The sequence below is a fragment of the Molossus molossus genome, unplaced genomic scaffold (assembly GCF_014108415.1).
Source record: "Molossus molossus isolate mMolMol1 unplaced genomic scaffold, mMolMol1.p scaffold_m16_p_12, whole genome shotgun sequence".
Taxonomy (NCBI): domain Eukaryota; kingdom Metazoa; phylum Chordata; class Mammalia; order Chiroptera; family Molossidae; genus Molossus; species Molossus molossus.
This window is the reverse complement of record NW_023425347.1, coordinates 100,329,839-100,351,781: the sequence shown is the minus strand read 5'-3', so window position 1 is coordinate 100,351,781 and position 21,943 is coordinate 100,329,839. Positions and strand designations below refer to the sequence as shown.

The following is a 21,943-nucleotide window of genomic DNA, read 5'->3' as shown; positions in this document are numbered from 1 at the left end:
GTGATACTTGCAACCTGGTTGGTTTGTTTGCTCTTCGCCTGAGTAGTGAAAGGGAAAGGAGGGTTTGAGTCCTCTTTTGCTTGTCAGTAAGCCTAGGAAAATGTTCAGGGGGAAGCTCGGGGAACTTCAAACGAAATGCCCTGGAAAACTGGAAATAATTACCAAAGAGTGCCAGAAGTAGATAAAAGGTGGTTAAGGACGTTAGCTGAGTGGAGGCCGGAGTGGGATTGAGAGTGGACAATGTTTGACAGTTACCAGTTTCTTTGCCTGGGCTTCCCTCACCTGTAAAAAAGGGATAAACCTGTGAACTGAAAGAGCTGATCCGTGTTAAGCACTTAGAAAGTTGCTTGGCATGCCGGGCGGTGTTGCTCAGTGGATTGAGCGTCATCCCTTGGACTGAGAGGTCCAGGTTCATTTCCCTGTCAGGGCACGTGCCTGGGTTGCGGCTCCATCCCCAGGAGGGGGTGTGCAGGAGGCAGCTGATCATCGTTTCTCTCATCTCATCAGCGTTTCTCCTTTCCTCTCTGAAAAACAACAACATCGTGTGTGTTTTTAAAAGCTGCATGGCACATGGTACACTGTACAATGAAAGCTGGCTGTTATTGTCATTGAAAGTGTGAATTTATTTTTATGTTACAGTGCACAGCAAGACCGAAACAGAGTTTCTGAAGAGCTGATGATGGTTGTCCAAGAGATGAAAAAATATTTCCCGTACGGGAGACACAATAAGCCAAGCACTCTAGATGCCCTCAACTATGCCCTTCGCTGTGTGCACAGTGTGCAAGGTAAATGAGCTGCAGAGAAAATACAGTCGTGCAGGGACACCCTCGTTCAGTGTGGTTGTCGTCACAGAAAGTTTTTGAGGTTTTTATGGTGTTTTATGTAAGCCGAGCAAATCTCTATAACTGATTGCATTAGGATCCTCGTTTTTCAAGCAGGGAGCGCTAGGAGAACCTGATGTGTGTAATAGTTTAGTAACTGCAGTACCTGCTGATCAGTTTAGTAACTGTGCAGTAACTGTGCAGTATCTGCAGTTTAGGATAAGCACATGGGTATTGGGGAAAAATACGTTTGACTAAATTCAGTTTATCTTTCCCTGCCATACACGTACTTTCAAAATGCACTCCTGACCTATCAGGAATTTGCCAAATGAAAAACGAGCAGTCGTAAACATGTTTTCCTTTTTATCTCTGACTTTTCTTCTCAAGGGGTTTCATAAAGTACATGATCTGTAGCCAGACCTCCGGCTTCCTGAGTGACACGAGGTTCCTGAGTGCCGAAGTAATGTTTCTGTCACTGCAGTGCCCTGTGTGTGCACTTGGAATTTTGGTTTTCGTCCCCTCTTTAGTACCTTGAATGTTCTGTTCCTGTGATCTAGAACATGCGGGACTCATAAAATTCAGAATCTTAAGTTTGCACAACAGTTAGTATTTCAGGGAAGAGAAGAAAGTGGTCTAGTTTCGAGGAAAACACTGCAGTGTCTTCATCTGAAAAACAAGCCAGCGTTAATAGTCGTAAAAACAATTTCCTAGAGATACTGTTTTCACTGGACTGCCTATTTATTTTCCTGTGTTTCTTAGCAAACAGTGAGTTTTTCCAGATTCTCAGTCAAAACGGAGCACCTCAAGCAGATGTGACCATGTACAGTCTTGAGGAGCTGGCCACTATTGCTTCAGAACACACTTCCAAAAACACAGTAAGAATTGACCAATTTTGCCATCTCAACCCGGGTGATTTTTCCTAGCAACCTTATCTCGATGCAGATTTTTAAAAACAAGAACGGAGAGTTTCAGTAACTGCAGTGTGAGGTGAACAGTAGGAGAAAACCGCTCAGGGGGCCGGTGTAGTTCCCCCTGCCCTCGCCAGGGGGCAGGTCTGACAGCAGGCAGCTGCTTTGCTTCCATCCTGGGGCACCTCCGTCTCCTCTGCTTCCCTGAGTTCTCGCCAACTCTGACAAAGATGACACTGCAGAGTAATCTCCTGCATCTTGTTCTAATCTCCGAATTGTTCATTTCTATTTACATCACTCTTAGTTCCCATACCTACTACTTCAAGTTGTAACAGCTGGATTTTATAGAACAGGTGAGTGGAGATGCTGTCATTTTTTATACAATTTTGGAAGAGACATGTAGCATATCTTCTTTGAATCTCTTCGTGTCGACAGAATAATTCCGTCTCATGTTTTGTTGATATGATGGAGATAACTGTATGTTTAGATCGCAACATCATTGTACCTTAGGGATTGGATAATATTGGAACATGAGCTATCCCCCCTCTTACAGTAGTGCTTATATTACTAACTGTTATGTTCATAGTGCTGCTATTGGTGCTGTTGAGGTTTAAGAAAATAAAAGTATAAGAAACCATTTCCCCGTGAAGGTCTTCAAAATAAAGCTAGAGAGGAAAAATAGGCCAATGCTACCCGATAGCAACAGTGGTTGGTTATAACTAAGTTCTATTCATGTCCATTGAAACAGTTCTTATGTAACGAGGCTGGTTAAAGACAACATCCTGGTGGTGACTCTTGAGCTTGGTCTTGAAGCCTAGAATACGCTTTGGCGAAGGGAAGCCAGTCCCTGCAGGTGTGAGCACTGTGCGGAGGGGGAGGGCCCGAAGGCTGTGTGCATGCGCAGTTGTGCGCGCAGTCCGAAGGAGCGGCTCTGGTTTTTGGCCTAGAAATCACACCTCCAGAAGGCAACAGGCAGGCTTCACTGCGACAGTTAAGAAGTGTGTTGAGAGCTCTGCTGTCTGCAGGATGTGTGTGTGGCCTAAGCTGTTGGTCACGGTAGAAATCTAGGAGAAATTTGCCTTTGGGGGGGTATTGCTAGTAAGTATCTCAATATTTGCATTTATTTTCAATGTTTTTCCTAGGATACCTTTGTGGCGGTTTTTTCATTTGTATCTGGAAGGTTAGTGCACATTTCTGAGCAGGCTACTTCGATCCTGAATTGTAAGAAAGACTTCCTGGAGTCCTCTCGTTTTGTTGAACTGCTTGCCCCTCAAGATGTGAGGACGTTCTGCACACACACTGCCCACGCCCAGCTGCCCTTCTGGGACACCTGGACCCGACGAGGTAATGGGCCCAGCACACAGGCTCGGCCTCGCCCCCCGGGAGCACAGAGGCTGATGCATGTTTCAGGGCAGGCAGACTGCGTGGTTTCCCTTCTTTCTTTATTTTTAAAAGTAGAATGTGGTGCAAATAACATTTTAAATGCTTCTGAAAACAAAGATTTGATAAGTTTGTTTTCACGTAGTCAAGTTTATTTCACAGATTATATATCATAAATAGGGCTTGGTCGCCAGCATACTGCACAAAATTAAATGTTTTTTCTCTTACATTGACTTGGTTACATCTTGGCTTTGCTTTGGAGATAAAATTCTGTTGGTTAGCTCTCTTTTCCAGTTTTTCTTGTCCCTAAAAGTTCATGAATCCCATGACTTTTTCTTCTGAAATGCTCACTTTTTCTGACTGGGTTGCTTGCTGAGTGTTCTTTGTGACCTTCAGTCCTGCGTGATCGTGAAGGAACCTTTCTTTCTGTTCACGTCACGCTTCACTCCTTGCTGCGCGTTCTTTGTGCACTTTCTCCTACAGGGCTCAGTATAGATCATCCTTCTCCTTGACTCTAAGTCCTCTCCTCTGATGTTTATAAAGTACTATTTTTTTATTGTTTTTAAAAAGACCCATTAACAAGGTTGACCACATGAGCCATTTGAGTGCGCAGCTCGGAGGGTTCAGCACGCGCACGCTGCCGTGGACCCTCTCCGGAGCGCGCTCGTCTTGCGACTCTAAAGCTCTGTGTCCCTTCTGATTTTTAACTCAGTGCTTGGTCCAGTGAAGGAGAGTCTTGCCTGCTTCTCTGTCCTTTACAGACCTTTGCCCCACCTTTTATGCACATTTTATATGAGCTTTAGCAAACATACCTGCCATCTTGCTTCCTCCTGCCTCCCTCTCTCCTGTTGCCATCACTCAAAAACATTGATTTCACCCTGACCTGTTTGCTAAGTGGTTAGAGCATCAACCTTTAGACCAGAGAGTCAAGGGTTCCATTGCAGTCAAGGGCACGTACCTTGGCTGGGGTTCGGTCCCTGGCCCTGGTCAGGGTCATGTGGGAGGGAACCAGTTGATGTGCCTCTCTCACATCAGGGTTTCTCTCTCTCTCTCTCCCATTCTATCTGAGGATGAATGGAAAAATATCCTTGAGTGAAGATTTTAAAAAACAAAACCGAAAAAAACATTGATTTCGTCCCTCTTCCTCTTTCCTGAGCTCATATGTTTTCTCATTGTCCAAGTTTGTTCCCTAAACATTTATCCAACAGTCACTGTGGGCCAGGCACTGTTCTAGCTGTTGAGACACAGGTGGGCGCAAGCAGACGTGACAGTGTCTGCCGGCTCGCTCACGGTTCCCCAGTGTGTCCCCCCCGCGTCACCTCGTAGTCTCTTCTTTCCCACCTTGTTATCTTTGCTAATCGCTTACTGCTATGTATCTCTCCTCTCTGTGAAAGCACCGTATGGCTTTAATTGTTGTGTCTGAGACCTAAACATTCACTTACTCCATCATCTCCAGTGGACAGATGAGGTAACTGTTAGTTGGGGTCAGCTGAGAGGCAAATGTCCAGATGGGATTAGTGTGCAGGAGGCTAATGGGAGAGGAGCCCCCCACCCCAGTGCAGGGCTGACACCTGTGGAAGGAGCGAGAAGGAAGGAGGCTGGGGAGGGGCAGTCTTGGCCTGCAGCACAGCTCAGGGAGCAGCGTGGCTCCACAGCCACGCGTTGGAGGAGCCCTGCGTCTCCATGGAGTGGCCTGCCTCAGTGTCCCCTCTGCACAGGAAGTAGCTGAGAGCAGCCTGCAGGAAGTGATGTCCCCTGAAGCCAGGAGGCGTGTCCTTTCTCAGCCACACAGTCACTAAGGCACCCAGGGTCACACTGCCAGTTTCGCCTTGGCCAGTGAGCCTGGACCCCTGCTCTTAAGCACTGTCCCCGCCTTCACGGCTGCTCGGACTGACTCTCACAGGAGAGCTGGACCAGACAAAGGCGTGTGTTTGAAAGCGGCACCAAGATGGGTTCCTGTCGGTGAAAATCATCTCAAAAGTTGGATATTTTGAAACCTCCTTATCCCACCTTAATTCCTCTGTGAGCGTATCTAAACCTTGGCAGTTTCTGTGTTGAGGCCGTAGCGTATCTTTGCGTCATGCATCCCTTCAGCTTCGTGGTCAGGTTGTTCCTTCTCTGGTTCCCCATAGACACACTGTAAACAGTCTTCTGCCCTCGGGATTCTGGGACTGATTTCCATACTGCCATGCATTCTGATAGTTTGATCACTGGTCCCTTGACTTTTAAACTGAGTGTCATTTTACTCATGTACATTGTCCTTGGTCACTCAAAATCCCATTTTCTGATTCTTCCTGTGATCTTTTCCTTAGAAATGCAAAGACTTGGACCATACTCAGTATGCTGGCTCTTTAGAATTTCCATTTATTCTCCCTCAGTGTATATATTATGTAATTTTTAATTGATATTTTAGAGAACAAGGAAGGGAGAGAGAGAAATGTCGATGTGAGAGAAAAACATTGATCGACGCCCCCTGGGGATCGAGCCCACAACCCGGGCACGTGCCCTGACCGGGAATCGAACCAGAACCTCTCAGTCTGTAGGATGACGCTCACTGAGCCTCACCGGCCAGGCATTCAGCATATGTTTTTTAAACATCTCGTTGGTTTTAAATATTCCCTTGGTTCCTAGAACTGAGGACTTTGTGGTCCAGTGAACAAATGCCCACAAGATACATTCAGAGAGCTCTAACCAGAGGACATATACTCAGCAAACACTTGGGGAAAGGTTCAGCCCCTGATCTGCCCTAAGGGAGGCACATTTAAACATTTCTGAGTTACCACGTCACAAATCAATAAAATCAATGCAAAAATCAATACAGTTGATGCAAGCCATTGGCGTGAGGGTTATGAGAAATGTGATTAATGACACTGTCAGTACAGTTTTCTGGGCGTTAGTTTACCAACACACGAGTCGTAAAATGATTGTCTTTTAACCGAGGATCACAACTTTGGGGGTTGTATCCGAGGAAAGAAAAGTGAGAGATTTGTATCTCACATACCTACAAACCATAGCGGTCTAATTCTGCATTTCCCAGACACGTCCGACTGTTGCAGTGGACTAGAATACTACCGCCAAAGTAACTGTCAGAGGGTTATACATTGACTTTGGACGTAATGGCTTTGGGCAGTTACGGGAATACAGAAGGGACCACAGGAGGCAGTAAGGGAGAGACTCGGAGGGACACCCTGCCTTCCCTGGGGTCCCTGTTAGAATGGGAAAGCCCTGGACCACCCTGGATGTGACTGGACCTCGAGGTGACGGGGCAGAGTCCTATTGTAATCAGAGTATCCCCCTCTTAAAAGTAGTTTCTTGCTTGTGCGATGACAGTGCGGACGAGCTGCTCTGCAGTTTCTCTGCGGGTGTGTGACAGTCTGTCTTTGTCCCCAGAATCGTCGCGATACGAGTTTGCTCCCGTGAAGTCCTTTTTCTGCAGGATCCGGTAAGTGCAGGGGCTGCAGAGGCCCCTCGGGCTGCGCTCTGGTTTTACTTAGCACGTCCTTGGAGCCTTTTGTACTCACGAGGCCTGTTGTGGACACAAAAGACAAGACTTGGTTCTTGCCACAAGAAATTTGTATTTGGCTTTGGAAAAGGAACATACCCTCGCAAGAAAAGTAGATAATGCAATAGGAAAAAAGATGAGAAAGATCTCTTTTTGTTGTTGTTAATCCTCACCTGAGAGTATTTTTTCCATTGATTTTTAGATAGAATGGAAGGTGGGGGCCCGGGGCAGGGGGAGAGATAAACATCAGTGTGAGAGAGACACACCAGTTGGTTGCTTCCCAGGGCCAGAGATCGAACCTGCAACTCAGGTAGAAGCCCTTGCCCGGGAATCAAGTACGCAACCCTTCGGTCTGTGGCTGACACGAACAGCTGAGCCAGACTGGCCAGGGCGAGAAAGATGATGCTTAATCTGGGGCGTAAGAACGCCTGGTCGTTCACACCTTCAGAGGACCGTTGTTTGGGCTCTTTGGGTTTTGTTTGCTTTTAGTAGTTTAGTCACCTTTAAAATTCATTTTTGAAATTTTGGATAACTTGAAAGAAAGCAAGAGAGGTATACCTATGACAAGGATCTAAGAGGTCCAGAAATACTAATCTAGAGGAAAATAGAGCAAAATTGTAATAGTGGTTGATCTCTCGTAGAAGTTAGTGATTTTTTTTTCTCAATTTACTGATATGTTAACGTTACGTTCACATTAATGTTACTTTCACAGTCAGACATTTGTGATAGCAGTTAGGCATTGGTACCTGAATCTGGCTGGCGTTCAGGGGAGAAATCCAGGCTGGAAACAGCCATCAGGTCGTCAACACATGGATGGTGTTGGGAGCCCTACACTTCACGGCAGAGGCAGAGGCAGTGGGCCCGGGACTGCAGGGGGAGGCCAGGAGGAGAGGTGTGGCGTGCCTGGTTCCACTCACGCTCCCGGTGACCCCGGCCAGTTCTCCGTGACCCTCCTGCCCACTGCGTAGTGAGCACTAGGATCACCCTTGGGTCTTCAGCATTTAAACGAACAGTGCCCTTCTTTTAAAGATAAATATGTTTAAGTGTTTTAGACCAGGCTCCGTCTCTCTCAGAAATTACCAGTAAGACATTGCCGAGCCGCGTTTCACATCAGGCCACGTGAACGTGTCCGGACGGCCCAGAACCGTGTCTGTTCTTTGCAGCGGAGGTGAAGACGGGGCGCGCCAGGAGCATTGCTGCCCCTTCCGGGTGATCCCCTATTTGATTCACGTGCGGGGCTCCGCCTGGCCCGAACCCGAGCCCTGCTGTCTCCTGCTGGCCGAGAAGATTCACTCCGGGTACGAAGGTAGGTAGCAGCGCCTGCTGTCGGACGTCCCGTCCACTCTGGCCGTGGGAGGGCAGCGAGCGGGCCTTCGCTCGCCCTGGACTCGGCACTTGCAGCCGGCTTCCCGGGTCTGTTCCCTGACCTTGGCGCCCCGTGCAGACCTCTCCTTCCCTCAGCCCGAGGGTCACGCAGGGACTCGCCACAGAGCCTCCGTCCTCTGACCCTTTCTCCGCTGGGGACATCCGGTGGCCTTTGGCTTCTGTCATGTGTGAAATAAGAGCATTGAAATTGTTGCACAGTGAGGCCACCAGAATGGATTTCTGTTTTCAAAAGTGTTTTGAAACCCCTTGGTTTTTGCCGTGTGTGAGTATGAACTTTTTGGTGTGGTTTATATGTCCTGATGACAGAACTACATTTTAAAATGCACATCAGTCAGTTCTGCTGTCACGTGGCATATGCTTTTCTAAAGATGACCATCCTAGGCGAAAAAAATCACACAGAATGAAAACCACAGAGCTTCTGGGGAAATGAAGTTGGGGCGGGCACAGTGCTTGAACACTTAAGCACATTACATATAAGACAAATCTATTAGAAACAATAATAGCTTTAAACATTAAATGATTAAGAAATGAAATGGATGCAACCACTATGGAAAACAGTGTGGAGGTTCCTCAAAAAATTAAAAATAGAACTGTATGATCTAGCAACTCCCTTCTGAGTATATATCTGAAGAAATCCAAAGCATTCATCCAAAAAGATACATACACCTCTATGTTTATTGTAGCGTTGTTTACAATAGCCAAGATATGGAAGCAGCCTAAGTGCCCATGAACAGACAATTGGATAAAGGAGGTGTGGCACGTGTATGTACAATGGAATATTACTTGGCCATAAAAAAGAATAACATCTTACCATTTCCAACAACATGGATGGACCTAGAGGGTGTTATGCTAAGTAAAATAAATCAGAGAGAGACAAATGTCACATGATGTCACTATATGTAGAATCTAAAGGATAACATCAATGAACAAAATAAACAGACTCATAGATACAGAACACACAGAGGGTTTACCAGATGGGAGGGGGCTGGGGGGATGGGTGAGAAAGGGAAGGGATTAAGAAATAGGAATTGGCAGTTACAAAATAGTCACAGGGATGTCAAGTACAACATGGGGAATATAGTCAATGATAATGTAATAACTGTATGGTGTGAGATGGATACTAGAATTATCGGGGCGAATCGCTTTGTAAATTATATAATTGTCTAACCACTATGCTGTACACCTGAAACTAAAATAAAATCATACGGAATGTCAACTGTAATTGAAAAATAAAATTTTTAAAAATGTGAAGAAAAGAGAGGTACCCGAACAGTACACACAGTAGTGGGGCTCCTCGCTGTGGAAAAGCCCCAGTGTGCTTGGGGGTGCGGTCGTCGGAATGACTGTGAAGGGTGGGAGGCTGTCTGAGGGAAGACCGAAGTTCTGAAAAGTGTGATAGCACATGGAAGTGGCGTGTTCCTGTGTGTGACTCCATTCAGTTCCATGTTTTCTGCACTCGTGTCATGTTTCTTGCAAATGAAATTGTGCCCAAGCAAATGCAGCATCAGCATGATGCTCGAATGGTTCCCTGCTGTAGTAATCACTGTGTTTGCAAAGCAAGCCATGGCCGAACTGACCGTACCAATTTTATTGCACAGATGACAGATGTTCATATCGTACTGACGTTTCAAGACCTGTATGCTTAGTTATGTACAGCCTCTAAGAATGCCCGAACTGTTGGCTCCTGAACTTGAAGGTGCTCCATCTTGACTATTATTTGTGATGTGCAAGCTAGACAGTGTGCACAGACTTTCTCTTTTAAAAAATAACTGTAGTAGGCATGACATTTTGACCTAATTAAAATGTCTGTGATAATGAAAATTATCACCTAACTGTTGCTTTGGCTGCTCAAAGGCCACCCCTAAGTAAGATGTCACCATTTCTTTTGTTGTTGTTGTTAATCCTCACCCAAGGATATTTTTTCATTGATTTTCTGATAGAGTGGAAGGGAAGGAGAGAGAGAGAAACATCACTGTGAGAGAGAGACATCGATTGGTTGCCTCCCTCAGGACCCTGACCAGGGCCAGGGATCAAACCTGCAACCCAGCTACATACCCTTGACTAGGAATCGAACCTGCAAACCTTCAGTCTGCAGGGTAGTGCTCTAACCACTGAGTAATACTAGCCAGGGCAGATGTCACCATTTTGTAAAGAAATTTTAAGTGGTTAGTTAAGTGGATTATTAATTAGATACTTGCCTTTAAATGAATCTCTACTTTTTTGTAGCTCCTCGAATCCCAGTGGATAAAAGAATTTTTACCACAACACACACTCCAGGGTGTGTCTTTCTTGAAATAGATGAACGGTAAGTACTCCTTTAAGCCTAAAAGAAATTTGTTTCTGAGAATAAATACAAATATGAAAAGGTTTACCTAAGCTCACATACTCCTCCATTACGTATCTGATATCCATTATCCATTTGATTTTTGTTAGTTTGAAATCGTGTTGTCTAAATTTCTAATATAAATTTCTTGCCTGTGATGTGTCTAAGATCTGCACGTTGTATTCGACGTCACAACAGTCTGCGTTAGGCGAGTCAGGGACTGTTACACCAGAGGACGGTGAGCCCGGGGCCAGTTTGCCAAGAACAGGGGTGGTGTCATCACAGTCAAGGTGACGCCAAGACTCCGGCCCCAACACCTATTCCAGGGTTATTTCCACTAGACAGGTGTTTGCAACACCAGTTGATGACTTTGTTTTGTGTGTATGAAGCAGAATTAATTAATTTATTTATTTGTTTGTTTTGTTTTGATTTTTTAATCCTCACCAGAGGACATTTTTCTATTTTTTGTTCAGATAGAGTGGGAAGGAGAGAGAGAAAGAGAGAGAGAAACATCGACATGAAAGGGACACATCGAGTGGCTGCCTCCCGCATGACCCAACCAGGGCCGGGGACAAACTGCAACCGAGGTACGTGCCCCTAGCGGGAACCGAACCCAGGTCTCTCCAGACCACAGGCCGATGCTCTAACTGCTGGCCCAAACTGCCCAGGGCTGAAACAGAATTTATTTAATTTAAAGAATTGTTACGTATTTTGAGCTTATATGTCCTGCCTATTGTTTTAGGTGTTAAAATAGTTCTTTTTATTTAAATAGTGATGATGAATATTAGCTGCTTATTGTTTTTTTAATCTCTTTATTTGGAAAAATAAAACATTGTTGTCCCTTGATCAGTATCTTCCATTTTCCCCAAGTTTACTTTAAAATTTTTCTCATTCGTGAAATCTCAAAATCTGGATAACAAGCACCATGTCACACATAAGTGTGAAGCAAAAAGGTCAGAAACTTACCCTGGCTGGTGTGGCTCAGTCGATTAGAGCGTCGGCCTGCGGTCCGGAGAGACCCGGGTTCGGTTCCCGCTATGCGGGTGGCAGCCACTCGATGTGTCCCTTTCACGTTGATGTTTCTCTCTCTCCTTCCCACTCTGTCTGAACAAAAAAATGGAAAAATGTCCTCGGGTGAGGATTAAAAAATATATATACAGATTTCTGGTCTCACCCCAGAAATTCTGACCTGTTAGCCTGCGGTGAGCCCGGGAATCTGTGTTTCAGCCGGTTCCCTGCATGGTTTTGATGCAACGACTCAGATGACCAATATTTCTTAGATTACGTGACTATTTACTCACAGTGTTTGTGTATCTTTTTTTTCATATTTAAAATAAAGAAGTATTTTTTTAAAGTATGTGCCCGTCCATTGTGGCTCAGTGGTTGAGTGTCTACCCTGCACCAAGAGGTCGCCAGATCGATTCCCGGTCAGGGCACATGACCAGGTTGTGGGCCTGATTCCCAGTGGGGGGCATGCAGGAGGCGGCCAGTCGATGCTCTCTCTCATCAATGTTTCTATCTCTCCTTCCTCTCTCTCTAAAATCAATAAAGAAAAAATATAAATAAATACGTAGAGTATGAGAACTACTTACCTGTTGCGTGTCTGGGTCTGTGTCCAGAGCCGTGCCTTTGCTGGGATACCTACCTCAGGATCTGATCGGAATGTCCATCCTTACGTATTTGCACCCAGAAGACCGTTCTCTGATGGTTGCCATTCACCAAAAAGGTGAGGACCTACTTCTTTAAGGGAGGAAATTATTTTCTTAATCATCGATCTAACTTTTCATTTCATTTCTTATTAGAGCTTAACCTTCACCAGGCAAGTAATGTGTTGAAACTGCTAAAACAACTTTTTTTCCTACTTTGACATTCTAAAACATTCATAAACACGTGCCTAAAATGACATGTGAGATGTTCGCGTGGAATTCTTGATTCGTCGTGCTGTTTTGCAGTGTTGAAGTGTGCGGGCCACCCTCCCTTCGAACACTCACCCATGCGGTTCTGCGCGCACAACGGCGATTACGTCGTCCTGGATTCCAGCTGGTCCGGCTTCGTGAACCCCTGGAGCCGCAAGGTCTCTCTCATCATGGGGCGGCACAGAGTTCGCACGTAAGGCCTTCGGTTTGCATGTTTTCTAAAACGTCCTTCTCTCCAAAATAGCATTCCTTCGTCCACTAACCAGCACGTGAACCAAACGAAGCAGGTTTTTTACGGTACGTTTGGAAGACACCTGACAGTGTGTGATAGGCCTTGGAAGATTTCTCTCCTTGACCCGAGGGGCCCCTTCTGGGAATGTTCCAAAGAAGTGTGGCTGGACACAGAGCAGCAATAGAAAGAAAAGACATATCTTGCAAGGTGATTTCATAGTAATGGCAGACTGACACTAGCTTAACTGTCCATCGTTAACTAAACTGGAATATTTGCTTGACATATTGTTGTATTGGTCAATAAAATTTTCACGGAGGTGATACACAGGAAATTGATGTTAGATGTGAAAAGCGGCATGGAAGGTTATTTATAGCAGATGCTTACAATTACACCTAAAACAAACACTCTGAGACGTGAAAAAGAAGGTTGGAAGGGAATATGTTTTAGTTGTGATTATGGGTAAAATATATATTTTTTTTACCTTTTTGGAATTTTAAAGTTCTCTTTATTGAGCATGTAAAACTTTTTCTTTCAGCCTTCTGCTGTCAAATGTGACTTTTTTGTGTCTGTTTTGTTAAAATTAGATTCTTTCATATTTACTTTCCTGCCAGCAGGCTGACTGCAGCCTGATTGCTGTTACCTGTTCGTGTAACAGCCTGTGAAATGGACCTAGACAGCCTGGCCCAGCCTCGTCGCCTAACAGTTCCCAGCCCTTGGCTTTTCGGTCCATTTAAAATTGACCTGTAGGTTCCTTGACTGAGCCATAGGTTTCCCTTTGATGCCTATTTTTAGGCACAGAAATTAAACAGCTCCCCATGAGGGGCTGAGACTGAGGTGTCTTTCTCATTTTGTCATACAGCGTGCACGTGAGCATAGAGTAGAGTGGTCGGTCTACCGGGAGACGCACGTCTTGGACTGGGGGAGCGTGCGCAGCGTGGCCAGGCGGGGCCCCAGGGTGCTCTGGCCTCCCCGCGCCCGGTCTACCGGAGACGCACGTCTTGGACTGTGGGGGAGCGTGCGCAGCGGGGCCAGGCGGGGCCCCAGGGTGCTCTGGCCTCCCCGCGCCCGGTCTACCGGAGACGCACGTCTTGGACTGTGGGGGAGCGTGCGCAGCGTGGCCAGGCGGGGCCCCAGGGTGCTCTCGCCTCCCCGCGCCCGGTCTACCGGAGACGCACGTCTTGGACTGTGGGGGAGCGTGCGCAGCGTGGCCAGGTGGGGCCCCAGGGTGCTCTGGCCTCCCTGCGCCCGGTCTACCGGAGACGCACGTCTTGGACTGTGGGGGAGCGTGCGCAGCGGGGCCAGGCGGGGCCCCAGGGTGCTCTGGCCTCCCCGCGCCCGGTCTACCGGAGACGCACGTCTTGGACTGTGGGGGAGCGTGCGCAGCGTGGCCAGGCGGGGCCCCAGGGTGCTCTCGCCTCCCCGCGCCCGGTCTACCGGAGACGCACGTCTTGGACTGTGGGGGAGCGTACGCAGCGTGGCCAGGCGGGGCCCCAGGGTGCTCTGGCCTCCCCGCGCCCGGTCTACCGGAGACGCACGTCTTGGACTGTGGGAGCGTGCGCAGCGTGGCCAGGCGGGGCCCCAGGGTGCTCTGGCCTCCCCGCGCCCGGTCTACCGGAGATGCACGTCTTGGACTGGGGGGGAGCGTGTGCAGCGTGGCCAGGCGGGGCCCCAGGGTGCTCTGGCCTCCCCGCGCCCGGTCTACCGGAGATGCACGTCTTGGACTGTGGGGGAGCATGTGCAGCGTGGCCAGGCGGGGCCCCAGGGTGCTCTGGCCTCCCCGCGCCCGGTCTACCGGAGATGCACGTCTTGGACTGTGGGGGAGCGTGTGCAGCGTGGCCAGGCGGGGCCCCAGGGTGCTCTCGCCTCCCCGCGCCCGGTCTACCGGAGATGCACGTCTTGGACTGTGGGGGAGCGTGTACAGCGTGGCCAGGCGGGGCCCCAGGGTGCTCTCGCCTCCCCGCGCCCGGGATTTGGCCTCGGCAGAGCAGGCCTGCGCCCTGGTTGGGAGAATGGGGTCCTTGCCGCCCTGGCTCCTGAGACCGACGTGGCTCAGAACTGATCCGGTCGCTCGGATAATAACTAGGACTGCTGAGTAAGTGCCTGTCATGATGGTTAGAAAGGACTTTTTTTTTTCAGTGGGGAAACTGATTGGGAAATGAAAACACAATCGACGCTTGCTGAGTTTGAATTTGGACTAATGAATATGAGACGTCCGTCTGGGTGTCTGTCGGTTGGTCTGTGTACCCTCCCGTCGTGCTGGAGACAGTCCTGGCTCCCATGTTGTCCTTTGAGTTCTTTGATTGGGTACGCGTGAAGCCACCTGGCGCATGAGGGCCCCCAGTGCCTTCTCAGGCTTAAAGTTGCACTGAATTCACATCTCAAGCCCCAGGTTATGGGAGGGGAAGAACTGAGTCTAGTAGGTACTGATCTGTCCTGTTAAATAGTTACCCTTTATTTACACAGTTATATGAATGCAGTTCCTTACATAAGTACCCATGGACCACCTGCTGTGCCAGGCACTGCCAGGCCCTGGGAATGGAGGACAAACAGACACTCGTTGCCGTCCTGTCACCCAGGGCCGTGGGCAGTGAGTGGAGAGGGACAGCAGGTTCAGGCAGGTGTGGCGGTTGGATGGGGAAGGGGCTGAGAGTCTAGCAGGGCCCCTCCCATCTCTCTCTGGGCCCCTCCCAGCAGCTCTGGGCAGGCAGGTGCCGCGGGCAGGCAGGTGCCGCGGGCAGGCAGGTGCCGGGAGCACTCATTGCACAGAAAATCCGTAGTCGGTGAAGTAGAGGAACTTTCCCGGGTCCCGTGGGGGCAAGTTGCAGGGAGCTGGATGCAGGCCCCCTTCCTCACTCCCACTGCCGGGTCCTGGCCAGCGGCTGCTGGGCCACTTGTCAGTCAGGGCTGCGTCTGTCACCCAGCGGTAGGCACTTTGACTTAGATCAGTGCTGATTGAAGAGGCAACTTAGCTTTGTAGAAAGTTCCACCAGTAAGAGTATCTAAGTCTCAGACCACGACAGTCTGTTCTGTTTCCATTTTAGAATTTCACTTGAAATCTAAAGCCCAGGCACCTGGGGAAGACGTTCAGACCCACAGTGCAATGCGTGTAGCTCATGGGTCCTGTGTGCGTGGTCCCCAGACTGACCTCCATCGACGCTCGTTCCATTCTGTGCCGGGCACTGTTGTAGGTGCCACAGGGGTGAACATGACGGATGAGACAGCCGGACCCCAAGGGAAGGCAGGCAGCAGAGCTGACATTTAAGTAAAAGCTGTGGTGGGTCCGGCTGTGCATTCAAGTGCCATTTGTCACTTAGGTCCAAGGTGCACCATGCAGAGCTGGTAGATAATGTCACCTTCCACGGGCTCAGAGCTGAGGGATCCGAGTGACAAGGGACATGCTCTCCGAAGGTGGAGCCCTCCCTGGCTCCTGTGACACAGCTAACACCCGTGTGGTGTGTGATGCTTTCTGTCTCTGGGAAGTGTTTCAGTTTGCAGGGAATTGGGCCGCGTGACGGGGAAGCACAGCACGGCTTTCGGGTCGGCCATGCAGGTCCAGCCCGCCTGCTGCCGCGTGGCTGTGAGCTCTGCGGCAGGGGAGTCCTGCTCCGTGGGCTCTGAGGACTAGGGGGCAACGGGTCTGACTCGGGACCTCGTTAACATGCTTGCTTTACTGAGATACTGAGAGCAGTCCCATGGGGCAGGTGCTGGTCCCTTCCTGACTCCCTGCTCAGCCCTCACCAGCTGGGTGACTTGGAACAAGTGTTCACCTCGGGTCCAGGTGGTCGTGCCTGGTGGAGCACTTGGCACAGTGCCTGGCACAGCACGGGGTTGAGAAGAGGCCAGTTCTTACTGGGTGGTAAAGCGAGTACAGTCCTGTCCTTCTCCTCCTGTGGGCCGGTCTGCCCCTCGCCGGGCTCAGGTGGCCGATGGCAAGTGCTCGCAAGTGGAGCATAGATGGGACATGAAGGGGTGTGACGGCCACGCTTTGACCACTAGGGTGTGTCGCAGATCATCTTGATCACCGAGCTCGAGTGATCAGGGGCTTTAAACATCAAACTTTTGGCAAACGTAGGGTCCTACAATTCCTGCAGTAGGTCACTTCCATTTTGAAATCCGCTGTTGAGGACATTCCAGTAGCCGAGGAGGCGGCGTGTGCTGGTCGAAGATGCACGAAGCAGTGCTGCACCGGCAGCGGGAAGAGCACGGGGGGCTTGGGAGCCTGTCCCTGTCCCTGTCCCCTTGCTATCCGTGTGCTCTCTGCTCCGTGAACAGTGTCAGCTTCCTGCCGTCTCTCTCGGGAGTCCAAGGCTTGCTTTGTGAAAACGTAGCTTTATTATTTGAACATGAAAAATCACTTTGGACTTCGCTGTGAATGAATTTTGAACTGCTTGGCTCAGCCTCCCGCGTGTGTTTTGTAGGAGCCCACTGAACGAGGACGTTTTTGCCACCAGAGTAGAAAAGACGAGCAGTAATGACACAGACATAACAGAATTACAAGAACAAATTCACAAACTCCTGTTACAGGTAAAATGAGAGATTTTAAAAAACACACACTAAATACCCGCCATCCGTTTTATTTTAATTCTGTCTTTGTGAAGTCGCGTCACAAAAATAAACTGCAGAGGGATCCTTATCGCTGCATTTCAGCAATTTCTGTCTTCCTTTGTTTTTAAATTAAATTTTACTGATTTTTTTTCCTTTTTCTGTGTTAAACACACAGAACATTTTGTAAGAACTCATTTTAAGACAACAGAGTCATAGTAAGTGGTAAGACAGAGAAGTTATTTCTGAACAAGAGAATTCTTCTCATGTTCCAGGCTCCACCAGTGTGTGTGGCCCCTGGGTTTTGGAGTTTTCTAGAATAATTCCAAATTTCAAGGTCGGGGAGAGGGCTAGCCAGTCTCAGTATCTGGTTATTATAACACAATAGTAGGAAACTTTTGTTGAAAGTTTCAACTGCTTGTTGAAAACAAGTACCCAAAATGATTTCTATTGGAGAATCCGTCAGTAAACTTGTACAGTATGTACTGATGGTGGGGTAGGGTCTTTCATAAAATCTGTAGGGTTTGCCCAGCCAGGGTTGCTCAGTGGTTAGAGCAGCCCGAGCACCAAATGGGCTCAGGTTCAATTCCTGGTCAAGGGCACACACCTGGGTTTCAGCTTTGATCCCCAGCCCCGGTAGGGGCGTGTGTGGTAGGCAACCATTCGATATGTCTCTCTCACATAGATATTTCTATCTCTTTCTCTCTCCCTCCCTCCCTCGCTGTCCCCCCTTCCTCCCTCCCTCCCTTCCACTCTCTTTAAAAAAATCAGTGGAAAAAATATCCTCAGGTGAGGATTAACCAAAAAAATTCTCTAGTTCATAAAGAACCTGGGGCGTTTGTGGAGAAACTATGGTGTGTATTTAGTTTGTTCTGTCTAGTCTAAACTTGGCATAAAGAACAAGTTATTTTCACCCTGGCCGGTTTGGCTCAGCGGTTAGAGCGTCAGCCCGCAGTCCAGAGAGTCCCAGGTTCAGTTCCCACTAAGGGCACGTGCCTCGGTTGTAGTTTGTCCCTGGCCCGGATGGGGTTGTGTGGGTGGCAGCTACTCGATGTGTCTCTCTCACATCAATGTTTCTCTCTCTCTTCCTCCCGCTCTATCTGAAGATAAATGCAAAAAATGTCCTCAGGTGAGAATTTAAAAAAAAAAAAAAAAAGAACAAGTTATTTTCATATTTTGGTGAGTTATACTTGGCTTAAAAATTTTTTTGTTTTAAAAATCCCCACTTAGACTAGAAAACTAGACGTTGCTCTTGAAAATTGTTGGCATGAGATGGGATGTCTTTTGCGTCGGCGTCAGGGTGAGAGCTTCATCCCGCACACCCCTGATTTAGGATTTCAGAGATTTAATCTTCAGTTTCTGAGGATTTTCGATACGCTCTGAGCAGATCATGCTGCACCTCCCCCCTAACCGCCAGAGAGCCAGTAACCCCAACGGGGCCTCTGTCCTCGCAGCCGGTGCACGCGAGCGGCTCCAGCGGCTACGGCAGCCTGGGCAGCAGCGGGTCCCAGGAGCAGCAGGCCAGCGCCGCCTCCTCCAGCGAGTCCAGCGGGCCCTGCGCGGAGGACGCCCCGAAGGAGCCGGTGAGTGGGCGCGGGCGCCGTGCTCCTCCTCCGACCCCGGGATGGTCCCCGGGACGGTCCCAGTGCTGGTCTGCGGCTGCACCGGCTTCTGGGGCATGCTCCCGACCTGGGGACCCCCCTGCCAGCAGACATTCTCATCCACTGTAGTATGGGAACTGTCTGGAAAAGCGAGCGTCGTCTTTGGAAAGCCGTAGTTGGGTTCCTAGCGTGCTTTCTAAAAGCGTATTGTGAACAGAGTTGCTCAAAGCTTCGCTTGTGCTGCTGACGGGGCCGGGAGGGAGGGTGATTAAGGCTGTTACTGTGCTTTTCATCATGAGTTCTGAGAACCAGAAGTTTAATGTACTGGGTTTGTGTGCCTTTTAATGTTCATTTTATAATATTTGAAACCTATTTTGTTCTTTTCCCTAGTTGACTTTGCAGCAGGTCTATGCCAGTGTAAACAAAATTAAAACCCTGGGCCAGCAGCTGTACATCGAGTCAATGACCAAGTCGCCCAGCAAGCGAGCGGTGGGGACGCGCACTGGACGGCCTGGTGGTGAGTCCGCAGGGCCCCTGGACCGCCTCCCCTGTCCTCTCCCGTGCAGAGCGGAGTGTGTGAGCCCAAAGCCACGAAGCTGCACTGCTGCTGTTGGTAGTTGCCTGTCCAGCCATCGTAGTAATGGTGACAGTGCGCAGCAAATACCGCTGCGAGCCGGGTGGCCTCAGAATGCAGGGGAAGCACTTCTGCTACCTACTTGGCGTTTCTGATCACCCAGCACAGTCGTAGATGCCCCCAGAGGAGCCTCTGGAAACCAGGGTCCGTTTGGATATGTTTCAGACAGTTAAGTGTATTAGAATCCTGATTCCTTTCCGTCATCTCAAACAAATAGCATGCTTCTGACCTAAGATGAATGAGACACTTGGCATCTTTCCTGACACGTGTGTGCTTTTCTCGGCGGAGGTGAGCAGCACGCCACACGAATTGGGCTGGTCGTGGTAATTGCTTCATTGTGAAAATTGAACCTACCTGCATCCTGTAGCCGAGGACAGTTCGATAACGTGGATCACGTTTTATTAACTGCTCATTTAGCTAACTTTCCCTTCACTTTTCTCCCTGAATGTTAATATGATTTGGGGAGTCCTTACAGATTTGGGGCTAAATGTGAGGACTGGCCTCTGTCGTTGTCAGAAGTGGGTATTTTACACTGTAGAAGTGGAATTTTTTCTAAGGTCAATGGTAGTAAGGGTTTGGGGACTTGACATGATTCACACAACAGAAGCTCACATCCCTGCTCCTGGGCGTGGCGCACTGGCGCCCACGGGATGCCCTCCGGGTTTAGCGAGTCCCTGCCCAGTGTTTTCTGTTCCCCCGGGTAGGAGGCTTGGTGTCAGTGTTTCTTCTCTAGCTGTAAGGGCACGAGATAGAAGTAACAACTTTCCGCGTCCCTGAAACCATCGGGTTCCCTCTCCACCCGAGGAGTCATCTCAAACGCCTTTCTTGCTGTGGGTCATTACCCCATGTCTTGGCAGAAAAAATTCTTTGGGTTGATTTTAAATCTGAATTTTCTAAATGTTTCTTTTGTTGTCTGGTCCAGTCAGTGCCACTGGGTCTGGCTTGGGCTGGGGCCTCGCACTAGTGCCACAGCTTCGGGTCCTGACCTCTGTGTTTCCTCCCAGAGTGGAAATCCTTCTCCCCCCTGCCTTGTCCCGTTTGCTGTCATCTGCCACTGGTCTGGGCGTACCAGCACTGTGGCTCCGGAGGCATATATTTAAGCAGACATCAGTACTCCATCACTTACCATTTTATACATTTTAAGCTGCAGCCAACTGTGTGTGCTTACACTGCTATTTTAGAAGGTGAAATTTTCCTACTCCTTATAGTTGTGCTATATTTGACTCACACACATAGGATACGATTTTGGGGGAAGGAAAAATCCTTTGCCATTTGGTATGAGTTTGGAGAACTAATGTTACTTGGGCATCTTGATTTTATTAACATTTTAAGACCTACAAGTTTAAAGAACTAGTTAAAAAATCTAGTACTCTTTACTCAAGAAACAAGTGTGCAACTTAAGAATCCTGTTATAATTTAAATGTTAGAAATTGAGTGGAGCTGTACACCAGTGAAAAGGAAAATACGAAGTGACTATCATACACGTGCTTTCTGTGCAGGGTGCTAGAACCAACAGGAATAAGGGCAGGTTATACTTGAAGGTAGAATAGGAAGGGAAATGTTAGAACTTAATATGGAAGGGCACGCAGCAGCAGAGAGAGGTAAAGCCCCTCGTCAGCTACCGAGGCTGAATCCAACTGCCAGAGAAGGAATTGGGGGAATTGGGGAAAACCGGATGTGCCTCTCCTGGGAGGAGGCATTGCCTGCGTGAAAACGGATGATCCGTGGGTGGAAGCCGTGCAGAGGGAGTGCTTGGCTCCTGCTCGGGGGTGGGGGTGGGGGGCTGGAATGAGCATCATTCCGGACGCACAAGGAAGGAAGACAGACAGCGAGCTCCTGGTCTCTCTCGAACCCATCAGCGTGCTGGGGTGACAGGGTGGTCAACAGGCCTGAGCCTGGGGAGACACCCGTGCCTGCAGAGACAGAGAGCGAGCTCCTGGTCTCTCTCGAACCCATCAGAGTGCTGGGGTGACAGGGTGGCCAACAGGCCTGAGCCTAGGGAGACCCACACCTGCAGGGAGGAGTGAGCTGCGTGCCTGGAGGCGGGCGCAGGGTAGCAGGACTCGGTAACTGGCAAGAGACAGGCGTTCTCTGATGCACCGTGCAAAGGCAGGGCCGCAAGCTGACAGCGGAGCAAACACTGAAAGAACGGCTGTCAGCAAACCAGCCACCAGCTGAGGCGCAGTGTACCTTCAGGGAACTCTGAAAGCTGGGGTGCACTGAGCAAAACCCTAGAACAACCTCGCCCTGACGTGACCCTTACAAGATGAATGCAAACACAAGCCTCGCAGAGGGAGGCGTGCCCAGGCTCCGCTGTCCTACACAAGGTGTGCAGCTTTCAACAAATGCAGCATGTGGAAAAGCAAGGAAAACTCGCCAGAGACAAAGCAGTCATCAGAGCGAGTCGGGTGTGACACAGATGTTGGGACCGTCTGACCGAGAATTTAAAGTAACTGTGAGAAACTCCTTGAAAGCTCTGATGGACAAAGTAGGCGATGCGCAAGGCCCCACGGGGAGTCACAGCATAGAGGGGCGTGTAAAAGGCTGAGCGGAGGTGTGAGGGTGCTGGGTAGAGATGGATGCACGCCGGGCACTCAGCTGGGCAAGCATCCGAACCCTAGAGATGGATAGATAGAAACTGCGCAAACGCAACACAGAGAGAAACGTACAGAATAGAGCATCTTGGGAATTTTTGAAC

At 49.0% G+C, this 21,943-nt stretch overlaps 1 protein-coding gene across 13 annotated transcripts in view; it reads left to right on the top strand.

The window, feature by feature from the left end:
* PER3 (period circadian regulator 3) overlaps positions 1-21,943 on the top strand; it is a 68,831-nt gene that overhangs the window by 743 nt on the left and 46,145 nt on the right. For all 13 annotated transcript variants that reach the window (XR_004958822.1, XM_036255130.1, XM_036255122.1 and 10 more), the window contains 11 exons: positions 640-785; positions 1,581-1,696; positions 2,872-3,073; positions 6,500-6,551; positions 7,775-7,917; positions 10,224-10,302; positions 11,940-12,046; positions 12,273-12,429; positions 16,887-16,992; positions 18,465-18,593; positions 19,002-19,128. Coding sequence is in view for 12 of the 13 variants with exons in the window: in XM_036255130.1 (XP_036111023.1) it covers positions 640-785; positions 1,581-1,696; positions 2,872-3,073; positions 6,500-6,551; positions 7,775-7,917; positions 10,224-10,302; positions 11,940-12,046; positions 12,273-12,429; positions 16,887-16,992; positions 18,465-18,593; positions 19,002-19,128 (1,364 nt within the window). In the remaining variant the exon portion in view is untranslated. The remainder of the gene's footprint in view (positions 1-639; positions 786-1,580; positions 1,697-2,871; positions 3,074-6,499; positions 6,552-7,774; positions 7,918-10,223; positions 10,303-11,939; positions 12,047-12,272; positions 12,430-16,886; positions 16,993-18,464; positions 18,594-19,001; positions 19,129-21,943) is intronic.